Source organism: Euprymna scolopes, chromosome 41 (assembly GCF_053919585.1).
Source record: "Euprymna scolopes isolate OS-2025 chromosome 41, ASM5391958v1, whole genome shotgun sequence".
Lineage (NCBI taxonomy): Eukaryota > Metazoa > Mollusca > Cephalopoda > Sepiida > Sepiolidae > Euprymna > Euprymna scolopes.
The window spans coordinates 6181900-6202970 of record NC_136522.1 but is presented as its reverse complement, the minus strand read 5'-3'; the positions used below and the strand labels follow the sequence as shown (position 1 = coordinate 6202970).

At 34.3% G+C, this 21071-nt stretch overlaps 1 protein-coding gene across 1 annotated transcript in view; it reads left to right on the top strand.

Moving 5' to 3' along the window:
* The first annotated feature begins 710 nt into the window (after nucleotides 1-710).
* Nucleotides 711-21071, top strand: part of LOC145266319 (integrator complex subunit 15-like) — a 39476-nt gene continuing 19115 nt past the window's right edge. The window contains exons 1-5 of the mRNA XM_080121878.1: nucleotides 711-814; nucleotides 6151-6341; nucleotides 14158-14367; nucleotides 18943-19111; nucleotides 20069-20665. Coding sequence (XP_079978004.1) covers nucleotides 6159-6341; nucleotides 14158-14367; nucleotides 18943-19111; nucleotides 20069-20665 — 1159 coding nt within the window. The 5' untranslated portion in view covers nucleotides 711-814; nucleotides 6151-6158. The remainder of the gene's footprint in view (nucleotides 815-6150; nucleotides 6342-14157; nucleotides 14368-18942; nucleotides 19112-20068; nucleotides 20666-21071) is intronic.

The window sequence follows — 21071 nt, the reverse complement described above, 5'->3', positions numbered from 1 at the left end:
CCTCTGCACTACCCCCATGGATTAAATGAAGGGCTTCAAGTTTGGCAGAAAGATTTCCAAGTTTCACAAGGTGCACTTGAAGCAAATCAGAGGTTTTATCGCCTGTACTTAGGATTGAACCTGTAACCTCCAGAAAACTGTTACTTAGAACTGATTATAACTAAGTACTCTTATCCGTTGCATCTTGTGAATCGGAAGAAGGTCGGAGGTTACATCAACCGAAACGTTGTGAGGACAACATCCAAGATAAGAACAGTAGCCCGAATAATCCAAATTATCAATCCTTATTTAAAAAAAATTCAGACATATAATATTACATGGTATTTAATAAACGGGTCTTCCCTACCGAAGGGGATGGTAATACCTGGGAGAGTGCATTTACCTGCTTCCCAATTTAACGGAGTAGTCATTATAGCGTGAGAAAGGGGGGGGGGTAATGAAAATTCAATTTGTTTGGAAGGCTAGAAAAAGAAAAACAATTGAGATCTGACCTGTCGGCAAGAACGCCCCCCCCTCCTTCGTAGGAGAAGGTAATGCTTAGGAGAACAGCCTTCTAGGAATGAACAAAGCCATAACTTGTTCACACAACGTGTTCGCATCCAGAGGTAAGTGTGAGAATGTTAGGAGATTTACTCCTGTGCTGTGTCAGGTGTGATATAAAAAAAGAACAAATAAAAACAATCTAAAAAAAACAAAACATGTCTGCCCGGAACAAATTCGTGGGGGATAAATAATGGTATTACACCGTTCGCTCTTTGACGCCATCGCCTCACGGAAAAAAAAAGCAATTGACTAAACTCCTTCTGAAGTAATGGTGAGTACATATTGTTTTAATTGTAATTAAAACAAACTATTTTTTTTGCTTTTGAAATCGTTTTAATTTTGCCAACAAATAGTTTTTATTTTTTTATTTATAATTAGAAAAAGGTTAGTTTTGTTTTTGTTTTTTTTCAGCCGGTGTTTTAAAAAAAAAAAAAAGAATGAAAAGAGGAAACCAATTTGTGTTATTGTTTCGTTATATTGCTTTTTTTTTTTTTAGTTTTTAATTTTTAAACGTGGGTTCGAATCCCACTGGTTCTGCTTCTTAAAACTAAACTAAATCATATTTTAATTTTACTTATAATTTTTTGGGTGTGCTTATGCACTTATGGCGGCAATTAAAAGTAAAGAAGCCTGTATGATGTGCACACTCGTTACAGAACGGAGATGTCATATTCCAAAAATTACGTAAATCGATCAAGTAGTTTTTTTTTTTTTAGGTAAGAAAATCAAAATTTACGATTTTGAGCGATTTTCCTACCAATCTGTATCGAAAAGGCTGATTTTTGACCGCGACATTTCGATTTGAGTTGTCTCCCTCTTATTTATTTCATCGGATTTCATCATGGCCGACGAAAACACTACGACTCGCTTAGCCGTATAATTTGATTTGTCTTTAATAAAAAAAAACGGTGCTAATGCACTTATTGATCCGCGCTATTTTTAAAATAGTATTTTCAAGTTTAATTAAAGTTTTACAATGTTTTTTTTTTATATTATTAAATTGTTAGGTGAAAGTACACAACACCCTCCCGTCCCCATGTTAAGAATGGCTTTCAAAATAATAACGTAATTATTTCAGCACGGATCAATAAGTGCACTGCATGATGACTGCATAGTGCATGGAGTACCAAAAAAAAAAACTACTAGATTGATTGATGTGATTTTTGGAGTACGACATTTTCGTTCTGTAACCATACTTTTCCGTATTTTCTTTACTTTTAATTCCCGTCACAAGTGGCAATCTGAACAAGCACTTTTTGGCGCTTCTACACTATTGGGGCGAGATTTCGGAAATCGTAAAACTGAATTTCACATGAAAACAATGGTATCTACGTATTCCTCGTATTTGTAAGACGATTTTATCCAAAAATTACGAAAATCGATGAGGTAAAAAATTATTTATTAAAGAAAATAAAATAGAATTTGAAGAAAACGATCGCAAAACACAGGAGAGTTAAAAAGGGAGGTTATTTTCCGTTTCGAAATTTTTTCACCTGCTAACACGATTAAAGTTATATTTTTGAATTGGAACGCTGATTGAGGTGAGTATTGTTTCTTCCATGTTTCGGCCAACTATTCCTCTGGCCTTCGTCAGGTGGTTACCGCGACGGGATGGGAACTCCGAATCCTCGGAGCCCATGGTGCAGTAAATAGAGACGTTGAATCTCTATGGTTCCAGGTGAGAATTGTCTGAAGATAGTGGTTTCAATCCTGCCCAAAGCCGGCCAGAGGGTTACTTGGCCAAAACGTGGTGAGACGACAACAACTATGGAAGGCAGTAATTTCTGAGGATGCAGTTAGGAGATTCGGAGTTCCTATCCTGTTGCGATAACCACCTGATGAAGGCCAGAGGAATAGTTGGCGGGAATGTCATGGAAAAAAAAAAAAAAAAAAAAAATTTCCCCACTCTTTATCCATGCCTAAATCAAAACGTAGATTCCATTAACAAAGCTTCTTTCTTAGAACTGCACGCCTGTGGAACTCTGTTCCGTCTGCTTGCTTCCCACCTGACTACAACCTGGATGTTTTCAAGTCCAACGCAAACAAATTCCTGATGAACCGCCCCCTTAAGTAAACACCTCATTAAATCTCCACACTAACGTACTGTACTTGCAATAACCCTTATCCCTGAGTGGCTTCCGGGCCTTGGTAAGTGGTGACCATAGTGTAAAAAAAAAAAAACTAAAAAGAAAAAGATGAGGATAATCGTCCGCAATAAATAAATTGAACGATTAAAGTTTTTTTTTTTTTATAATAATTCAGTAATATTCAAGTAATTTCGATGCATAATTTGGAAGTTACCATTATAATTTATTAGAATTAACAAAAAACAAAACATTGTTTTTTTATCTGAAAACTTCATCTATTGACTACAAAATCTCGCCTCAATAGTGCAGAAGCGTACACTTTTTAATTTAATTTTTTTTGTATTCTAAAAAAAATCACCCGTATCAACCTGGGAATCTTTTTTGTTTTCATTTTCATTACGTTTTTTTTTTTTTTTTTAATCTACCAAATTTTTATTTATTTTTAAATAAATATTAAATTTAAATTTATTTGGACTATTGTTTGTTGATCATTAAATTATTAATTTAATGGAATTGTTATAAAAATATAATTGTTTAGTTAATGTTTTAATCTCTACGAATGCAATTATCAGCTTGACAAGAAAGTTCTTGTGGTTTTTAGCTTCTAAATTCGGATGAACATATCTTGACTGAAACAAAAATTTATTGATCGAAACAAGCACCATCAGAATCAACACACTTTTGCCAACGCAAAATAAGTGGATTTATGCCAGTAACGTAAAAAATCTTACGTTCTGGTGGCGATGAAGTCGTTGAAGGCGTTTTTGATATCGCTTAGGTTTTTGAAGCATTTCTCACGCAGAAAGTTGTCGAGATGCTTGAAAAAGTGGATGAATCAGTTTCGTAGCCCAATTCGTTCAACTTCTGCAGGGTCAGTTTAGTAACGTGTGGTCAGGCATTGTTAAAAGCTCAATTCTCCCCCCCCCCCCTTCCCACGACAATGCCTGATTGCACGTTGCTAAACTGACACTTAAAAAACTAGTATATAATAGTGAGATTAAAGATTAGTTACAATTGAAACCAAAACATACAACTCCCTCTCATTCCTTAACCTCTGAGCCATGCACACACACACACACGCACATATATATGCACACACACACACACACATATATGCACATGCACACACACACACATATATGCACACACACACACATATATGCACACACACACACATATATGCAAACACACACATATATGCACACGCACACACACACATATATGCACACGCACACACACACATATATGCACACGCACACATATATGCACACACACACATATATGCACACACACACACACACACACACACACACACACACACACACACTATATGCAAGGTGCATTAAATAAGTTTCCAGACTTTTCTGTATTTTTTTTTTAATGATAATCCATGAAATACTAGTCCCTTTTGAAGTAATCTCCTCCAGCTGCAATGCACTTCTGGAAAGCCCCATGGAAGTCCTATTGTGTGAACATATCAATGACCCTTGTCACAGCCACTTTTATCCACTCAATTGTCTCATAACGACAGCCTCTAAGGTTTTCCTTGAGCAACAAGGTCTGGACTATAGGGAGGCTGAGGAACTGTCTTGATGCCCATCTTGGTCAAATAGTCTGTGATAAGGATAGAGTTGTTGACTGGTGCATTGTCTTGGTGGAAATGCCACTGACCAAATTTGGCCTCGTCCGACGGAATCTCTTCCTGAACTCCTCAACATAGTATTCCTTATGCTGCGCTTCAATTTCTTGTTCTCTGTCAGTGGAGGAGAAATCCTTCACGACTGAGACAATTTTTATTTTTGTTCCTTTTCTCCACATTAAAAAACGACCCTGGTGTCTAACTCTGTCCCGTGGGGAGGCATTGTAAATAGGAACATAGTATTCCTTGTTGACTGTCTGTCTAGTGAGAACCCAGTGCATGTAGATCATGCCCGTGCTGTTAAAAAATGGATCATCATAAGTTTCTGGGTGGATTTTCTCTGTCTGGCCTTCTTGGGTCTGGGAGAGTCAGCATGCTTCTACTGGGAACTCTGTTTCTTGATCTCTGGGTCATAGCAGTAGATCCAGCTTTTCTCGCAGGTTACCAGAGCATCAAGAACTGCGAGACCTGAATTGATAATCTGTAACTTTTGGTTATTCCCTAACCTCTGTCCCGTTGACGAAATGTTGCATCCCTCTGCCTGTTTTACAAGTGTTTTAATGGTGGATGCTCTGATGAACTACAAGCCCTTGTGCTCCTTCGATGTAATTACCCCAAACAAACTCAACAAGCAGCAAAATCCCACCCCTACAAAGTACCTATTTACAATGCCTCCGCACGGGACAGAGTTAGACACCAGGGTCGTTTTTTAATGTGGAGAAAAGGTACAAAAATAAAAATTGTCTCAGTCGTGAAGGATTTCTCCTCCGCCGAAAGAGAACAAGAAATTGAAGTGCAGCATCTGAAGAACAGATGGTGTTTATTTGCTCCCCCACTGAGCAAATTAGGCACAAGGCCGTTTTTAATGTGAGGTAAAAACCAGCTCCCCGAAAAGTAGGCAAAAAGGGGGCACTCTGGTTACCAAAAATAACAATTGTCCCAGTATAGAGGGTTTCCCCTCCATTGACTGGTACAAATTATCTTAAGTGCAGTATCTGCCAGAACAGATACTACACTTTGATCTTGACCAAAAGGCCAAAAGCGACAATCAAAGTAGAGATCCCTAGGTGTAAGAAAGCCTTTTTCCCCAACTGTACTGACATGCAGAAGTTCAAGTATAATGTGGACAGACATCTTGCTACTCAACTCCCTACATGGTATCCCCGTAACTGATGTCCCTGATAGAAACCCCCTACATAAAAGTGGCACTGCGCCTTATTTGGGGTCAAAATGTAATAAAGAATAAAGAAAAAAGAAAAAAAGCTCAAGGAAAACTTTAAAGGGTGTCGTCATGAGACAATTGAGGAGATGAAAGTGGCTGTGCTGAGGGTCATTGATACGTTCACGCACGGGGACTTAAGCACTTCTCTATTTATCAATAGTGAAATTTAAAAATCGAAAAGTTGAATTTCAATTAAAACTAATGGTAACTACTCGATTGATCGTCACTGGTCATGTCTGGACAGACATCTTGCTACTCAACTCCCTGCATGGTATCCCTGTAACTTATCATCACTCATCATGTCTGCTACTCTTTTTTTTAGCTGTTTTGACTCTTCACCATTCTTCTGTTTAAAATTTTTATCTGTCCATCTTTTATGTGGATAACCTTGCTTTTAGTTAAAATTGGCATAAAAAGTAAATAAAAATAATAAAAAATAAATAATAAAAAATAAATAAAAAATAATAAAAAATAAAAAATAAATAAAACATAATAAAAAATAAATAAAAAAATAATAAAAAATAAATAAAACATAATAAAAATAAAAAATAAATAAAAAGTAAATAACATTTGTTATTAATGAAAATTCATTTTTTTTTAAAACTTTTTTTCGAATTTCGTAATAAAGAAGAAAAACCAAACCTTTTTTTTTTTTTCAGTTGTCGTCATGTCAAATATCCTGAAGCGCTTAAGTTTTATGGACTTTCCTGAATGCACACGGGAAGCCCTCCATTATTTAAGTCGATGCCTGCGGAAAGATGCAGGTACTATCCCTGGTCTTGGAGGTGGAGGTGAAGATTATGCTGTGGAAGTTTCCAGAGATTTCATTCATTTTGCACGCAGTCCAAAGGTGAGAGAGAGAAAAAAAAAATTTTTTTTCAAGAAATAATGCCTTCCTTTGGATTTATTTCATTGTCTATTTTCACGCAATTTGTAATGCCTCTGATGAGTTTTTTTTTATGACAAATTGGATCATATCTACCATCAATACAGTGAAACATGTGTAAGAATATATGCATTCGCCTACAAGTAAAACAATTTGAAATTAAAATAGTAGAATAAACAAATAATGGTTGTAGATTGATTAGAATGTAACTCACCACTCTCTCTCTCTCTCTCTCTCTCTCTCTCTATATATATATATATATATATATATATATATATATATATATATAAATTTTGTTATTGTTGTTTTTTCAAGCGATACATACGGTTAATATTGGCGCCGCCTCGGAGCTCATTTTTTATTTACTTAGAAAGTCGCCCTTTTTAATTTGGACGTATATATATATATATATATATAGTAATTTATAAAATATATATGGCGACTAAGCTTATAAGATTAAGATTATAAATTACTAACTAGCTCTACCTACGTATTGAGCACATTTGAAGTAAATACTTAAAGTTTATGCATAAATCTATACTTTCGTATATTAATTTTATGTGAGTAAATTAAGTAGTTATATATATATATATATATATATATTATTTGTTGTTTTTTTTTTTGTTTTTTTTTACAACCTCAAGTATTGACTTAATCCATTACAATTGTTTTTTTTTAAAATTTTTTTTGTTTTTTACTTTTGCCGTCTGACGAAGTAGACAGTAAATTTTCTGTCCACGGAAATAATTGTAAGTCAAAACCTGAGGTTGTAAAATATAAAAGCATTTTACTCTACTAACGTATTGAGTACTTTTACCCTGTTTTTTACCATTTCTACGTCTGAATATATAATATATATATGTATATATATATATATATATATATTATATAAGGTTTTTTCCACGTTGCTCCCTTTCTGTCGAAAATAATTATTAAAGAAAACAACTTAGACACCGGTTAAATGCGATACAAAAAAAAAAAAAAAATTCGTAATTTCACTTAATTTTATTTTTATTTTACTTATTTACTGTATTTTATCATTATCTATTTTTAGACTCCATTTTATCACCTCCTATTCTTATTTTTAGACACCATCTTTTAAGTTACTGCGCTATTTTATCCCAATTCAATTATTTCTAATTTAAAAAAAGATTCTTTCATAATCTCGTGTCATTTTATTTATTTAATCTATCACCGCTATATTTCCAAACACAATTTTTTTTTAATCTCTACGATATTTTATCTTTTAGACGTAATCCACTACACTAGTTTACTCTAATTAGTTCTTCTCTCGTAAAATGTATATACATGTATATATGACATCTAATTTACATAAGGAAAACACGCTGCTCTCCCCCATCATTATATATAGCTCCAATCCTCCGACTATCTCGTCAATGACCATCCCTCTTGAAGAAGCCCGCATAAATCGGGCGAAACGTTGAGTATCCAGGTCCTTCCACCTCCATTTTATTTCATATATTATATATATATATATACTAGACTACCCATGACCCGTTGGGTCAGTATGTTAGCTATGGAATTCGTGACACTTGTGATGTAAAGAAAATAGTTTTTTTTTGACATAACAGAAACATTTCTATGAAAGTATATTAAAATGAAAAATCACGGACGGATCACTCAAACGTGAAAAAAGAATCCTACCTATTCGTGTAAAGTTTCCTATTTTTCCGAATAATCGCTCAAAAATCGAAAATTAAACATGATTTTCCGACGAATCGAACGCCGATGAAAGTCATTTAGCAGCAAAAACGCACATGAACCTACCGATGAGAAATATAAGAATGAAAAACCCATATTGGAATCCTTCAACCAAGTTATAGAAACTTAAAATCTAAAAAAAAAAAATAATTAATAAAACCTGAAGCAAAAAAATATAACCTAAATGAATAAAATAAAACAAAACTAATATTGAAACAGATTAGTAAATATGTCAACAAATTCACCGTTCTCACACAACTATTTTGTATCTAGAAATGTAAACAAAAAATACAAAAAGAAGGAAGGAAGGAAAAGGGACGGATAGAGAGTAGTAGTAGTAGTAGTCTTGGCTTTACTACAATTGTTCTTATGTTTGTCAACGGATTAAAGTTGTTTAGTTGTAAGAAAATAGCGACAGTATAGTTGTAATAAAGAATAGTTGCAAAACACCCCCACTCTTCCCATGTTAAATAATAATTTGAAATAATAACGTTAATATTTCAGTGCACAGGTCAAAATCTGCAAAAGAAGCAATTTGTGTTTATTTGTTTACGTTGTTATGGGTTAATGTTTATGCGCGCATGCGCAACCGGATGTCGTAAACCGGAAAGTGGGTTACATCACTCGTTACAATGTCATTTTAGTTTTATAATTATATAGATATATATGTTATTTTTTAGAGGTAATCAGACCTGGAGTCTAAAGAGCAAAGTTTATTTTAATGTATTAGTAAATGTATTACTATTAAAAGAAAACAGTGCTCGTTGTAATGTAGATATATAATAAGCTCAATAGGTATAGATATCCTAGAGCTATTTTAATATTGGGTAAAATGATTGATAATTTTGAATTAAAAATCAGTTTCAAAAGGAAAAACAAACAAAATCAATTAGATTGTACGATCGTTTCGGAAACGATGTTCATTTTATTTAACTTGATCATAAGTATTGAAAATACAATACCAGATAGACTGACTGAAATTGAAACAGATTTTATAATGGAGATAAATAAGGAATATCTGCCTTACACACAACTAAAATGCTAGTTTTATTTTGGTGTCTATAAATGCCCCCCCCCCCTATTTTTGCTGATGAGAAGATTTTGTAAAGTGCAAAACGTTTGTCAAATTATTTTCAATACTCATGATCAATTTAAATAAAATGAACATTGTATCTGAAACGATCGTACAATTGAGTTGATTTTGTTTGTTTTTCCTTTTGAAACTGATTTTTAATTCACAATTATGAATCGTTTTACTCTCTCTCTCTCTCTCTCTCTCTCTCTCTCTATATATATATATATATATATATATATATTTTGTACATTTATAAGCTACAATCGACATCCAAATGAATGCTTTGACGATAATTACGGTTTTCAAAAGGCGAACAATTAAGATACATCTGCCTTACTTAAAAATTTCTAGGTTTATTTATGGTGTCTTTTACATATAAAAAAACAAAAAACACCCAATACTTTTGCTGATGAGGAGACTTTGTTTAAAAAACTATGTCAAAATTATTGTCCGTGGCTTAATGTCTATCACAATAAAAACATTGTTTCCGAAACCATCGTACAAATTATTGACTTTGTCGTTGCTCCTTCTTATGAAACAGATTTTTAATTCTAATTTGAATTTTAAATTATCAATCACATTACTAAATATTATATATATATATATTCCAGGCTGAAAGATATCCAAAAAGTAAGAATAATTGAATTTCAACAAAGGTCGTTGATAGTGCTCAATCAGAAATAGCAAATTATAGTTTTTGTTTTTATTTATGTAAATACAGTCATATCTTGCTACGATGTGCAGACCGTTTCGATCATAATAGATCTCATCAGGCAAGAAAATTAAAAAATTAAAAAGGTATAAGACCATTTTCAATTTTAGAGGAGAGAATAAAAACTTTGCCATGACTTGCGTGAAGCAAGGTTAACGTTCTTATATCAAAAATATAAGAACATTAACGTTGCTTCACACCAGTCATGTTAAAGTATATTTTCTCTCCTCTAAAATTGAAAATGGTCTTAAACCCCTTTTTAGTTTTTTAATTTTCTTGCCTAGGTCTGCATATCGTAGCAAGATATGACTGTATTTACATAAAGAAAAAAAAAACTATATATATATATATATATATATTATTTATAATGCTCCCTGTCTTGGGTTGAGCATATCGGGAAGTGATATAGAAACTGCCATTAGCGTATTAAGCGACACTTTTTGTGTAAAGAAATCGAGCGGAGGCACTTGGACGATGTCAAAACATCGTTAATTCATTACCCACACAGCAGCAGCTGTATAGAGTGATGGTGAGAAGCCTTAACTGTCATTTGGATGGTCGGGTTTTGATCCTGGCTTGAGGCAGTTGCCTGTCTAGCCACACTGATGAGCTGTGAAACAGCGAAACAGTACTGTATGTGGATGACTATATATATATATATATATATATATATATATAATTTAAAAAAAAAATTTTTTTTTTATTACATTTTCACCCCAAACAAGGTACATTGCCACTTTGGTGTAGGGAGCTACTATCAGGGGCAACAACTACTGGGGTACTATGTAGGGATTTGGGCAGCAAGATTTCGGTTCACGTTGCACTTGAACTTCTGCACGTCAGTACAGTTGGGGAAGCAGGGACCTGGAATGGAATCCCAAAATCTAGCAATTCTGGGGAAGAAACTACTGGAGTAGAAAGATCTTTTACATCTAGGGATCTCTACAGTGTGGGGGAGGGATTTAGCAGCCTGTTGGGTTTGTCGAGGATGTTCACGTCGTGGGGGCACTAGTGCTTGCAGTTTGTCAGAGCATCCACCATTAAAATATTTGTAGAACAGGCAGAGGGATGCAATATTTTGTCGATGGAACAGAGGCTGAAGCTTAGGTGCCAGTTCAAGGCCTATCAGATTTGCGACTCTCTTTTGAACCTTGTCAAGGAGCGAGAGACTAGTAGCAGATGCACCAGCCCAAATATATATATATATATATATATATATATATATATATACGATGATTGCAACGTCTTGTCAGACGAGTGCCACTCCCTCAGACATTTAAAATCAATGGGCCCAAATGCCTAAGGGAGTATCTATACAAAGATGATATTACAGAGTCTTAGCTTTGTACGACAGCTAAGTCTCTCTCTTTGTTCAAAATGTTGAGATCCAGCAACAAGCAAGAGCAAGATAGCCAGCAACAAGTTAAACTGCAGACCAGCTTAATGCGGGTACTGGTCTACCGCTTTATGGTTTTTTAAATCAGAGATTTGCTTCTCCTAGAAAGGTTGCCTTCACCACGGCTTACGGGAGCCCTCTCCACCCCAATACACATATACACGCACACACAAATATACACGGTGCTAGTTGGCCGTTGACCCAGAAAAAGAGTTCATTCGCCCTTTGGAAGGTCTTGTTTTTAATCCTCCAGGGAGACTAGCCGCCCTCCTCACCAAACAAGTCTGGTGGGGGAACCAGTTTAGTTGCCGGTGACCCGACCATGAGGCAGGTAGTACTGGGTTACATGATACCAGTAGCATATGACATGACCTGACACAATTTTAGTAGATTATAATATATTATTGTTATATTAATATATTATTAGTAATATATTATTGCTATATTAATATAGTTTATAAATATAATATTATTAACAATATATTATTGTTATATTAATATATATATATATATATATATGTATATATATATATATATATTAAAATTCTAAATGGAATTCCACCATTTGTAGATTGATTATTCATTACCATCTATTTTAAACACTTCCTGTATCAATTAAAATTTTTTTTTTAACTATCTCCCATCAAGGAGAGATTCCATGATCAAAACATTTTGCAATGTCTCTGCAGTTATATTAAATTTGATTCTACCACCATCAATAATGTTGACATTTAAAATAATGATAAATATGATAATGAAAATAGACTTGTGAGTCAAGGTAGTAGAAATTAAATAATAAACTATATTAATATAACAATAATATATTATTAATAATATTATATTAATAAACTATATTAATATAACAATAATATATTAATAATAATATTATATTAATAAACTATATAAATATAACAATAATATATTAATAATAATATTATATTAATAAACTATATAAATATAACAATAATATATTATTAATAATATTATATTAATAAACTATATTAATATAACAATAATATATTAATAATAATATTATATTAATAAACTATATTAATATAACAATAATATATTAATAATAATATTATATGAATAAACTATATTAATATAACAATAATATATTAATAATATTATATGAATAAACTATATTAATATAGCAATAATATATTATTAATAATATTATATTAATATAACAATAATATAACAATAATATATTATTAATAATATATTAATATAACAATAATATATTATTAATAATATATTAATATAACAATAATATATTATTAATAATATATTAATATAACAATAATATATTATTAATAATATATTAATATAACAATAATATATTATTAATAATATATAAATATAACAATAATATATTATTAATAATATATAAATATAACAATAATATATTATTAATAATATATTAATATAACAATAATATATTATTAATAATATATTAATATAACAATAATATATTATTAATAATATATCAATATAACAATAATATATTATTAATAATATATCAATATAACAATAATATATTATTAATCTACTAAAATCGTAAATAGTAAATAAACATGCATAGGATAATATCTTAGGGAAACAAAAAAAAAAGTAAATAAAAAAAGCTTTCCCGCAGTAAATAAAATACTACCCCGCAGTCAAAGTTGACCTCATTAAGTCATTAAAACGGGCACCTGCCAATTCTAAATACTTAAATAAATTCAAACGTGTTTCCGTTAGTATTTCGTGTTGACCCAGTGGTTAACGTTGTACATTTTTTTTCACATTTTAATTTTCAACTTTGCCTCAAGGGTTCAGGTTCGATCCTTCATACTTACCCTGCCCCCCCCCCAACCTCTGACACAAACACCCGGCGGGTGACCACACACACCTCCAAACACCCGGGCAATGCCGGGTGCCGCCCGCTAGTAAAATTATAAAAGTAAGTTTTGTTTTTTTTTAATTTTAAAACTAAAAGTTTTGTGTATTTGAATTCATGTAATATATGTTTATGAAAGTATAAAAATAAAATTTATTGAAATCAAAATAACAAATGAAATTATTGAAATCAAAATACCAAATAAATTTATTAAAATCGAAATAAGAAACGAAATTATTGAAATCAAAATAACAAATGAAATTATTGAAATCCAAATTTCCAACATCATAAAAGACATGTTCAATACATAATATTGCCAAAATAGTTTTAAAATATTTAAAAAAAAAAAAGTGTTTTCAATATTTGTTTAAAAAATATAAAAATAATTTCAATAATTCTTAATTAAAATAAGTCCAAACATCTTTTCAATAATTCAATTTAAATTTTTCAATTTAAATAAAAAAAGAATGATTGGAAAACACAATAAAAAAAAAGAGTACATGCACACAGGAGATGTAAGCACGAGAGAAAAAAACCCCGAAATAACTGATTTGCCTAGTCTGGTAGAGCTATGCTGAAACTTAGGAAGTACGTTAGCTGACTATGAGCATCTTGAGCTGTAAGGCATGTTTAGTTTCACAAGAGTTTTCGATGGGTCGTTATTCTATACAAGTCCTGGAGATGATGAATTCTCAGCGAACAGCTGTTCTGTACATGTTCCGCACTTTATAATTTTGCAGTCAAAAAGCAAAAGATTCTTCTCGTGTTGACACGAAAAAATATGTGCAAGGTTGCTAAAAAGGTTTAATTTTTATGGAGCAATTCTGGTTTCTGATTGGTTGATAGCGGAAGGGGAATTAATTTGATTCGTTAATTTCTAGTAGCTAACTCTGAGGGACATTAATATTGCTACAAAGCAGAAATTTTTTCATGTTGATTTTTTTTCTTTTGTCATTTGTATTTAAAAAAATTTTTTTTTTTTTTTTTTTTCAGAGACTGACAGCCATCCAGGAATTGCAACTTTTAGAAATTCTTTGTTCGTACATTTCCGACCAACGAGAAAGTGACCGAAACGCTGTATTTGGAATCATGTTCCACGGTGAACCAGCCTTGCTCAAAGTTAATCTGCTTACAAAAATTGTTTCCATGGCGATGTCCATCCGTTGCACAGCTGTACTCGATTGCACCGCCCGTTGGATGCAGGTAAAAAGAAAATCTCATTTTTTATTTGCATTCAGCATTTTTTTTTTTTTTTTTTGTGCGTCCATTTATTGTAATGACCTAATCCCTGTTTATTGCAATGTCATACTAGTTCTATGCAGTTCTAGGAGGTCTACCCTCCCAGGATTTGCATTACATCTTGGAGAAGTTAGTTTATTGTTAATCGCCTGAAGTACCCTGCCTTGACAGAGTACAAAATAGACTTTGTGGCTTAGTGGGGGGTGCCCTTTTCTCTTCCCTGCAACCTCTCTCCCACAGAAGAGACGTTGCAAGCCTGTCTTTGTTTTATCATTATTTCCATGGCAAGTGCTCGTCTGAACTCCAATCTCTGGTCCCCCCTCACCAATCTTTCACGGTAAACACCCATCTTGCTGAAACCACTGTCAATAATTTTCCCCACTCTTTATCTGTGCCTAAATCAAAACGTAGATTCCATGAACAAAGCTTCTTTCTTAGAAGTGCATGCCTGTGGAACTCTGTTCCGTTTGCCTGTTTCCCACCTGACTACAACTTGGATGTCTTCAAGTCCAACATAAACAAATTCCTGATAAACTGCCCCCTTAAGTAAGACACTTTATCAAATCTCCAATACTAACGATAACTACGATATTATCCCATTGATTACTGTACACGCAATAGCCCTTATCCCTGAGTGGCTTCCGGGCCTTGATAAGTCGTAACCACTATGTAAAAAAAAAAAAAAAAATGTACCCGGGTGAATGCTGACTGGCATACCAGGCACTTTTTGCAGGTCGAAGTACCCCTACTCGGGGGGTGGCGTTGACTTCTTAATCCCACAATGTCACAGTTCTGGCAGTGAGAGTGAAATAAAATGCACCTTCCTCCCCAGAAGAGCCTCATGCAAAATGTAATTAGATGTAACAAGAAAATCTTTAGATCCTTCTCGGTTTCTTTCTTCAAAGGACAGCCCACATTTGTTAAAGTTCAAACAATGTTCAAAAATTTTTCTTAAAATTAAACATCAGCGTCCGAGTGATTGTATACACATACGATCAAGAATCTAGTTTTTCGACAACGATGAATGGTGTACAATGGTTTGTGTGGCAGTGAGTGCGGCTTCTATGCTGTCCATGTTGGCTCTGTTGAGTACTTCAACATTTGGTATAAGATCGCTCAATTTAATTTTCATAATTTTTCTTAGGTGGCGCTGTTGTATTGCTCCTAACCTCATAATCATTTCTGAGATTTGGAATAGTGGGGAGATTCCCCAAGATTGGAGTGACGCCATCCTTCTTCCCTTTTTTAAGAAGGGTGACAAACGGACATGTAGTAACTACAGAGGCATCAGCCTTATAGATGTCGCTGCCAAAGTCTTCACTATCCTCATTCTGAGACGGTTTCAATACGAAAGGGACAGAAGGACTCGTCCTAACCAATGCGGATTCCGACCTGGCCGCGGATGCGTCGACCAAATATTCACGCTGAGGCGAGCCTTGGAACAGCGCTGGTGCTACCAACAGCGTACAATCGTATGCTTTATCGACTTCGCTGCCGCTTTTGACTCGGTCGACCGCGGTACCCTGTGGAGAGTGATGGAAGCAGATGGTATCCCCCCGAAGCTACTCAACTTGATCAAGGCCTACTACCATCGGACTCGCACGCGTGTCCGCTGTTATGGCCAGGACTCCTCTTTCTTCAACGTCAGCAGTGGTGTCCGCCAGGGATGCGCGCTCTCGCCCACCCTTTTCAATTACGCTATTGATTGGATCATGGAGCAGGCGCTGCCTGGATATCCTGGCGTCGTGGTGGGGCGTAACTTTCATCTCGCCGATTTGGATTACGCGGATGATATTGCGGTTCTCGGGGAGAACTACAGAGACATACAGACGGTGCTGAACCGAATCCAGGAGAAGGCAGCTGCCATTGGCATGAGAATCAACGCCAGCAAGACGAAGATTCTATCGGCTGGCATCCTCCAAGCAGAAAGGTCCTCCGTCACTCTCAACGGGGAAACCCTCGAGGAGATGGATAGCTTCAAATATCTGGGCTGCACGTTCATTGGTACCGTTCAAGGCATGAATGAGATTGAAGCACGCATTAACGCCGCACGAGCTGCCTTTTGTCGACTCCAAAGGCGATTATGGTCACGGCCTGAAATACGTCTGAGGACAAAAATACGAATCTACCAGGCCCTCGTCCGCTCAATACTTTTGTATGGATGTGAGACCTGGCCCATACGGAAAGCGGATCTGCGACGCGTAGAAGTTTTCGACCACTACAATCTCCGCCGCATTCTCCATGTCCGTCCCTTGGATTTCGTCGCCAACAAAGAAGTCCGGCGTCGCTGCAATCTCCAGGCAATTACTGACCTACTGCGGGCCCGACGCCTTCGATGGTTCGGCCATGCCTCTCGCTGTGATGCAGGGGTCTTTATCCACGAGGCTATCTCCCCACGTCCTCTACCCGGCTGGAAAAAACGTGTCGGTGGCCAGCTAAGAACGTGGCTCGGGACTATCAATGCCGACGCTGAGCTTATTTCGGGCCCGCTCATCTATGGCCTGTCTCGTTGGAGACGTGACTGGCTATTGCTCACTCGGGATCTTGCCTCCGATCGCCGGGCTTGGGCCGCAGCGGTACGAGATGTGCATCTTCATGAAGCCGACTCAACTCCTCCAGAGTGAATGTCGTTTCAAGTACAAGTACAAAGTACAAGTACATTATGTGATCCCTGTATAGCGCGTAGGTTTCTGATGATTATAGTAGAGCAAGTGACACCACTGCTTTATAAACTTTGCATTTTGTTTCTAGTCTAATGCCAAACCGTGATCGTAATCGTTTTTCTAGTTTTCCAAATGAATTGCGATGAATTAGACTTGTGGCCAGAATGGAAAACGGTCGTATTCCAAAAATCCTATTGTATAGAGAATTGGAAAATGTGTACAGAAAGATTAGTGGGCAGAAACTCCGCAACAAGGATGTGACAAAAGGTCACCTAAAGGCAATGAATATGAACATAAAAAATTGGGAAGAGCTAACAGCAGACTAAAGTTGCTGATGCAGTAGACTTAACACAAAGGAAAGGCAGAAATAAAGACGAGGTCTGAACAGAAACCTAACCCGAAAGGGCCAACCCTGGTAACAACCTATGCACTTCTTGTGCGGAAACTTTCCACACTGAGCGTGGAATGCTACAACAGTGTATGACAAAGCACCAAGAGACCCTGACTAGTCATCGTCAGCTATGGAGGACTGCGTGGTGATTATGATGACATTGGCTCATATGTGCTACAGACAACCAAAACTTGATTTGTCAACAAAAGTCATTTGGCAAAGAATTTATTTTAAATAGTCGGTTAATAAGTGAAATGACGAACTGCAATTTAATTATTTTTTTATTAAAGTTAGTTGTTTTTTTGTTTTGATTAAATTTAGTTTTTTTTTATTAAAGTTAGTTGTTTTTTGTTTTGATTAATTTTAGTTTTTTTTCATTAAATTTAGTTGTTTTTTTTTTATTAAATTTAGGTTTTTGTTTCGATTAAATTTTAGTTATTTTCTTTCGTTTTGATGAAATTTAGTTCTTTTTTGTTTTGTTTTGTTGTTTTCTTTTGTTTTGTTTAAATTTAGTTGTTTTTTTTTGATTAAATTTAGGTTTTTGTTTCGATTAAATTTAGTTTTTGTTTTGAATAAATTTTAGTTATTTTCTTTCGTTTTGATGAAATTTAGTTCTTTTTTGTTTTGATTAAATTTTGTTGTCTTTTTGTTTTAATCAAATTTAGTTGTTTTCTTTTGTTTCGATTACATTTAGAGTTTTTGTTTGATTAAATTTAGTTTTCTTTTTTTTTAGGTTTTTTGTTTGATTAAATTTAGTTGTTTTTTATTTTTATTAAATTTATTTTTTATTATTAAATTTAGTTTTTTTATTTCTATTAAATTTAGTTGTGTTTTGTTTTGATTGAATTTATTTTTTTTTTTTTATTAAAATTAGTTGTTTGGATCAAATTTAGTTTTTATTTTTTTTTTTTTTATTAAAATTAGTTGTTTGGATCAAATTTAGTTTTTTTTTTATTTTTTTTTATTAAATTTAGTTATTTTTTTGGAATCAATTTATTTTTTTTTGTTTTGATTAAATTTAGTTGTTTTTTGTTTTATTAAATTAAGTTGTTTTATTATTAAATTAAGTTGCTTGTTTTATTAAAGTTGGTTGTTTTTTTTTATTGTTCTTGCTGTTTGTGTGGATTTCTTTGAGAACATCTGCAGACATTTTTTTTTTATTTCATTTTTTTAGTTAACATGTTTGAAACTAGTTGCCGCCAATTGTTATGGCTTACTATATGAATTAAGTCTTTTATTTGGAAGGTGGAAAAGGTTCTTAGGTCTGTTCATATAATTTAGTTAGTCTGATTGTCTACATGTGGCATGCCGTGTCCCGCTCTCCCAAGATGGCTGCTGGCATGTGGTCTCCTCTGAAGACGTGTTATCTCAGAGTTAAGCAGGGGAGGTAACTTTGCCTTTACGGGTGTGTTATTTCCCTTTGATCATGTTATCCATTTTAATTTTTCTGTTCTTTTTAATTTGAATTCTTTTCTCGTTCTCCAGGAACAGGGCTGTGACAGTGAACCTGTCCGCTGTATGGCAAGGTCCATGGTGAATGATTACTGCCAATTATTTCCTGGGGTCATCCCAACGTTTCACGCCTTGCCGAACATTTCGCCGTTGTTTGCCTGCAATTTTATTGCTGCTGTCACGTCACTATACCCGTGTAATTGTGAGTATTTTCCGTTTCATTATAGATTATTGTTTATGTCGTAATGTCTAAGAATTCCCGTAAATACCACGCAAGTATAATAGTATGTAGAATATCTGGCGCTTATGCCAACGGATCATCAAATCTAAGGGAGATAACCAGCATAAACATAGCAAAAATAAGCATATTTTGCAAGATATAATTTGGGACGCTGAAATAATCAGTAGAGCCATGAAAGAATGTTAAAATTAAAAAAAAAAAAAAAAGATTACGCGATTACTGTAGCCGAGTTCCGGAAATTGCTGAAGCAGTTTACGAAAAGGAAACAAGTTAGCGAAGTTAATCAACAAACTTAAAAATTAAAAAAAATGTTAAGTAACAAAATAAACTTATTATTAACGTACACAAAACAAATGTAAACAACCTATTCCAATGAAACTATGTTGATTAATCCACAACAAAAATTAAATAAACTTGTTAATTAATCAACAAAAATTAAATAAACTTGTTAATTAATCAACAAAAATTAAATAAACTTGTTAATTACTCAACAAAATCAAATAAACTTGTTAATTAATCAAGAAGTTGTTGTCCAATTAGCCAAAGAAAAATGCTTCCCTTATTTAACCCCCCCCCCCCAAAAAAAACCCGAACACTTTATCTTGTGCAGAATCTTTGAACGTTTTACTAATATGTGACAGACGAGGTCATGTTTTACAAGATAACATAATAAGGGGAGGTAATCAGTGATTGTTTTGACAGTTTCCACATGCCAAGGTGAAAGTTAAACCAGTGTCAACCAAAATCTGTCCTCATTCCATACTTTGTCTGTTTTTTTTTTTGTTTTTTTTAAATGTCGAGGAAATTCTGGAGATGTCAATTTTTTGTTTTGGATACTGAAAGATAGATGTATGTTTATTAGCAAACATCCATTTAATGATTTTTTTTCTTTTCTTTTTCATTTTTACCTTCGACTAGCCCTTGATGATATACCTCCCGAAACATTAGTCGAACACGTCACTAACTGGATATCCTCGGATAGCAACTTGTGTTCGATGTCTATGCACCCTTCATCTGGCATTGGTAACTATCGCATGTTTGCATACCATGCTTCATCTCCATTTCCCGGCCTGACTAACTGGTGCGTAAAAGGACCCCCCGTGCTTTGTCTGAAGGCAAATGACAACAACAACAAGAACTGTTGGGGGGTGGATTCCGCTGGCACGGGGCAGCAGTCTGGCCGACCCCACCACCAGCAACTTTTTTCTCGGTTACAACTAGGTGTCCTGCAAAGTCTTTTGGCCAGTCATGCTCCAAATGGGATCCACAGTAACGGCACTGGCAACAATGGAGCAAACAGTACTACTAGCTCCGGTTCGTCCAATCCGAACGTTTCAAACACTGCAGACGATCCGTTCACTGCGGCTGATTTAAAAAAAACCTCACAGGAATTGATGGACATTTGCAAGCGGCTTGGCCTTTCTCCGGATGAAGAGACTTACCTGTGTTCTGTCGAAAGATTAGGACAAATCATCCAAGTAGCCCTTGCCAGCGCCACGCTACGCGCAAGACCAGGTATATCTCATTTCCTTTTCTTTTTTTTTTTCAGATTTTTTTTCCCTTTTTTTTCTTTTTTTTCTTTTCTTTTTTTTTCCAGATTTTTCTTTTCTTTTTTTTTCAGATTTTTTTTCCCTTTTTTTTTTTCTTTTCTTTTTTTTTCAGATTTTTTTCTTTTCCTTCTTTTTTTTCTTTTTTTTCTTTTTTTATTGAGCACTGGAGTCTTTCCATACTGTTTTAGTCATGTCTATATACAGGTATACAGGATGCCTAAGGTAAAAGTGAAACCGTGTGTTTGTGTGTGTGCACATTTTTTGCATGTCCGGTATGTCTGACAAAGGCTTTTCTGGGGATGGGGAGGGGGCGCTTGGAGGGGGAGGGGGTTACCATTTCTTAGAACTTTTTATATGCTCCCTAGATCATA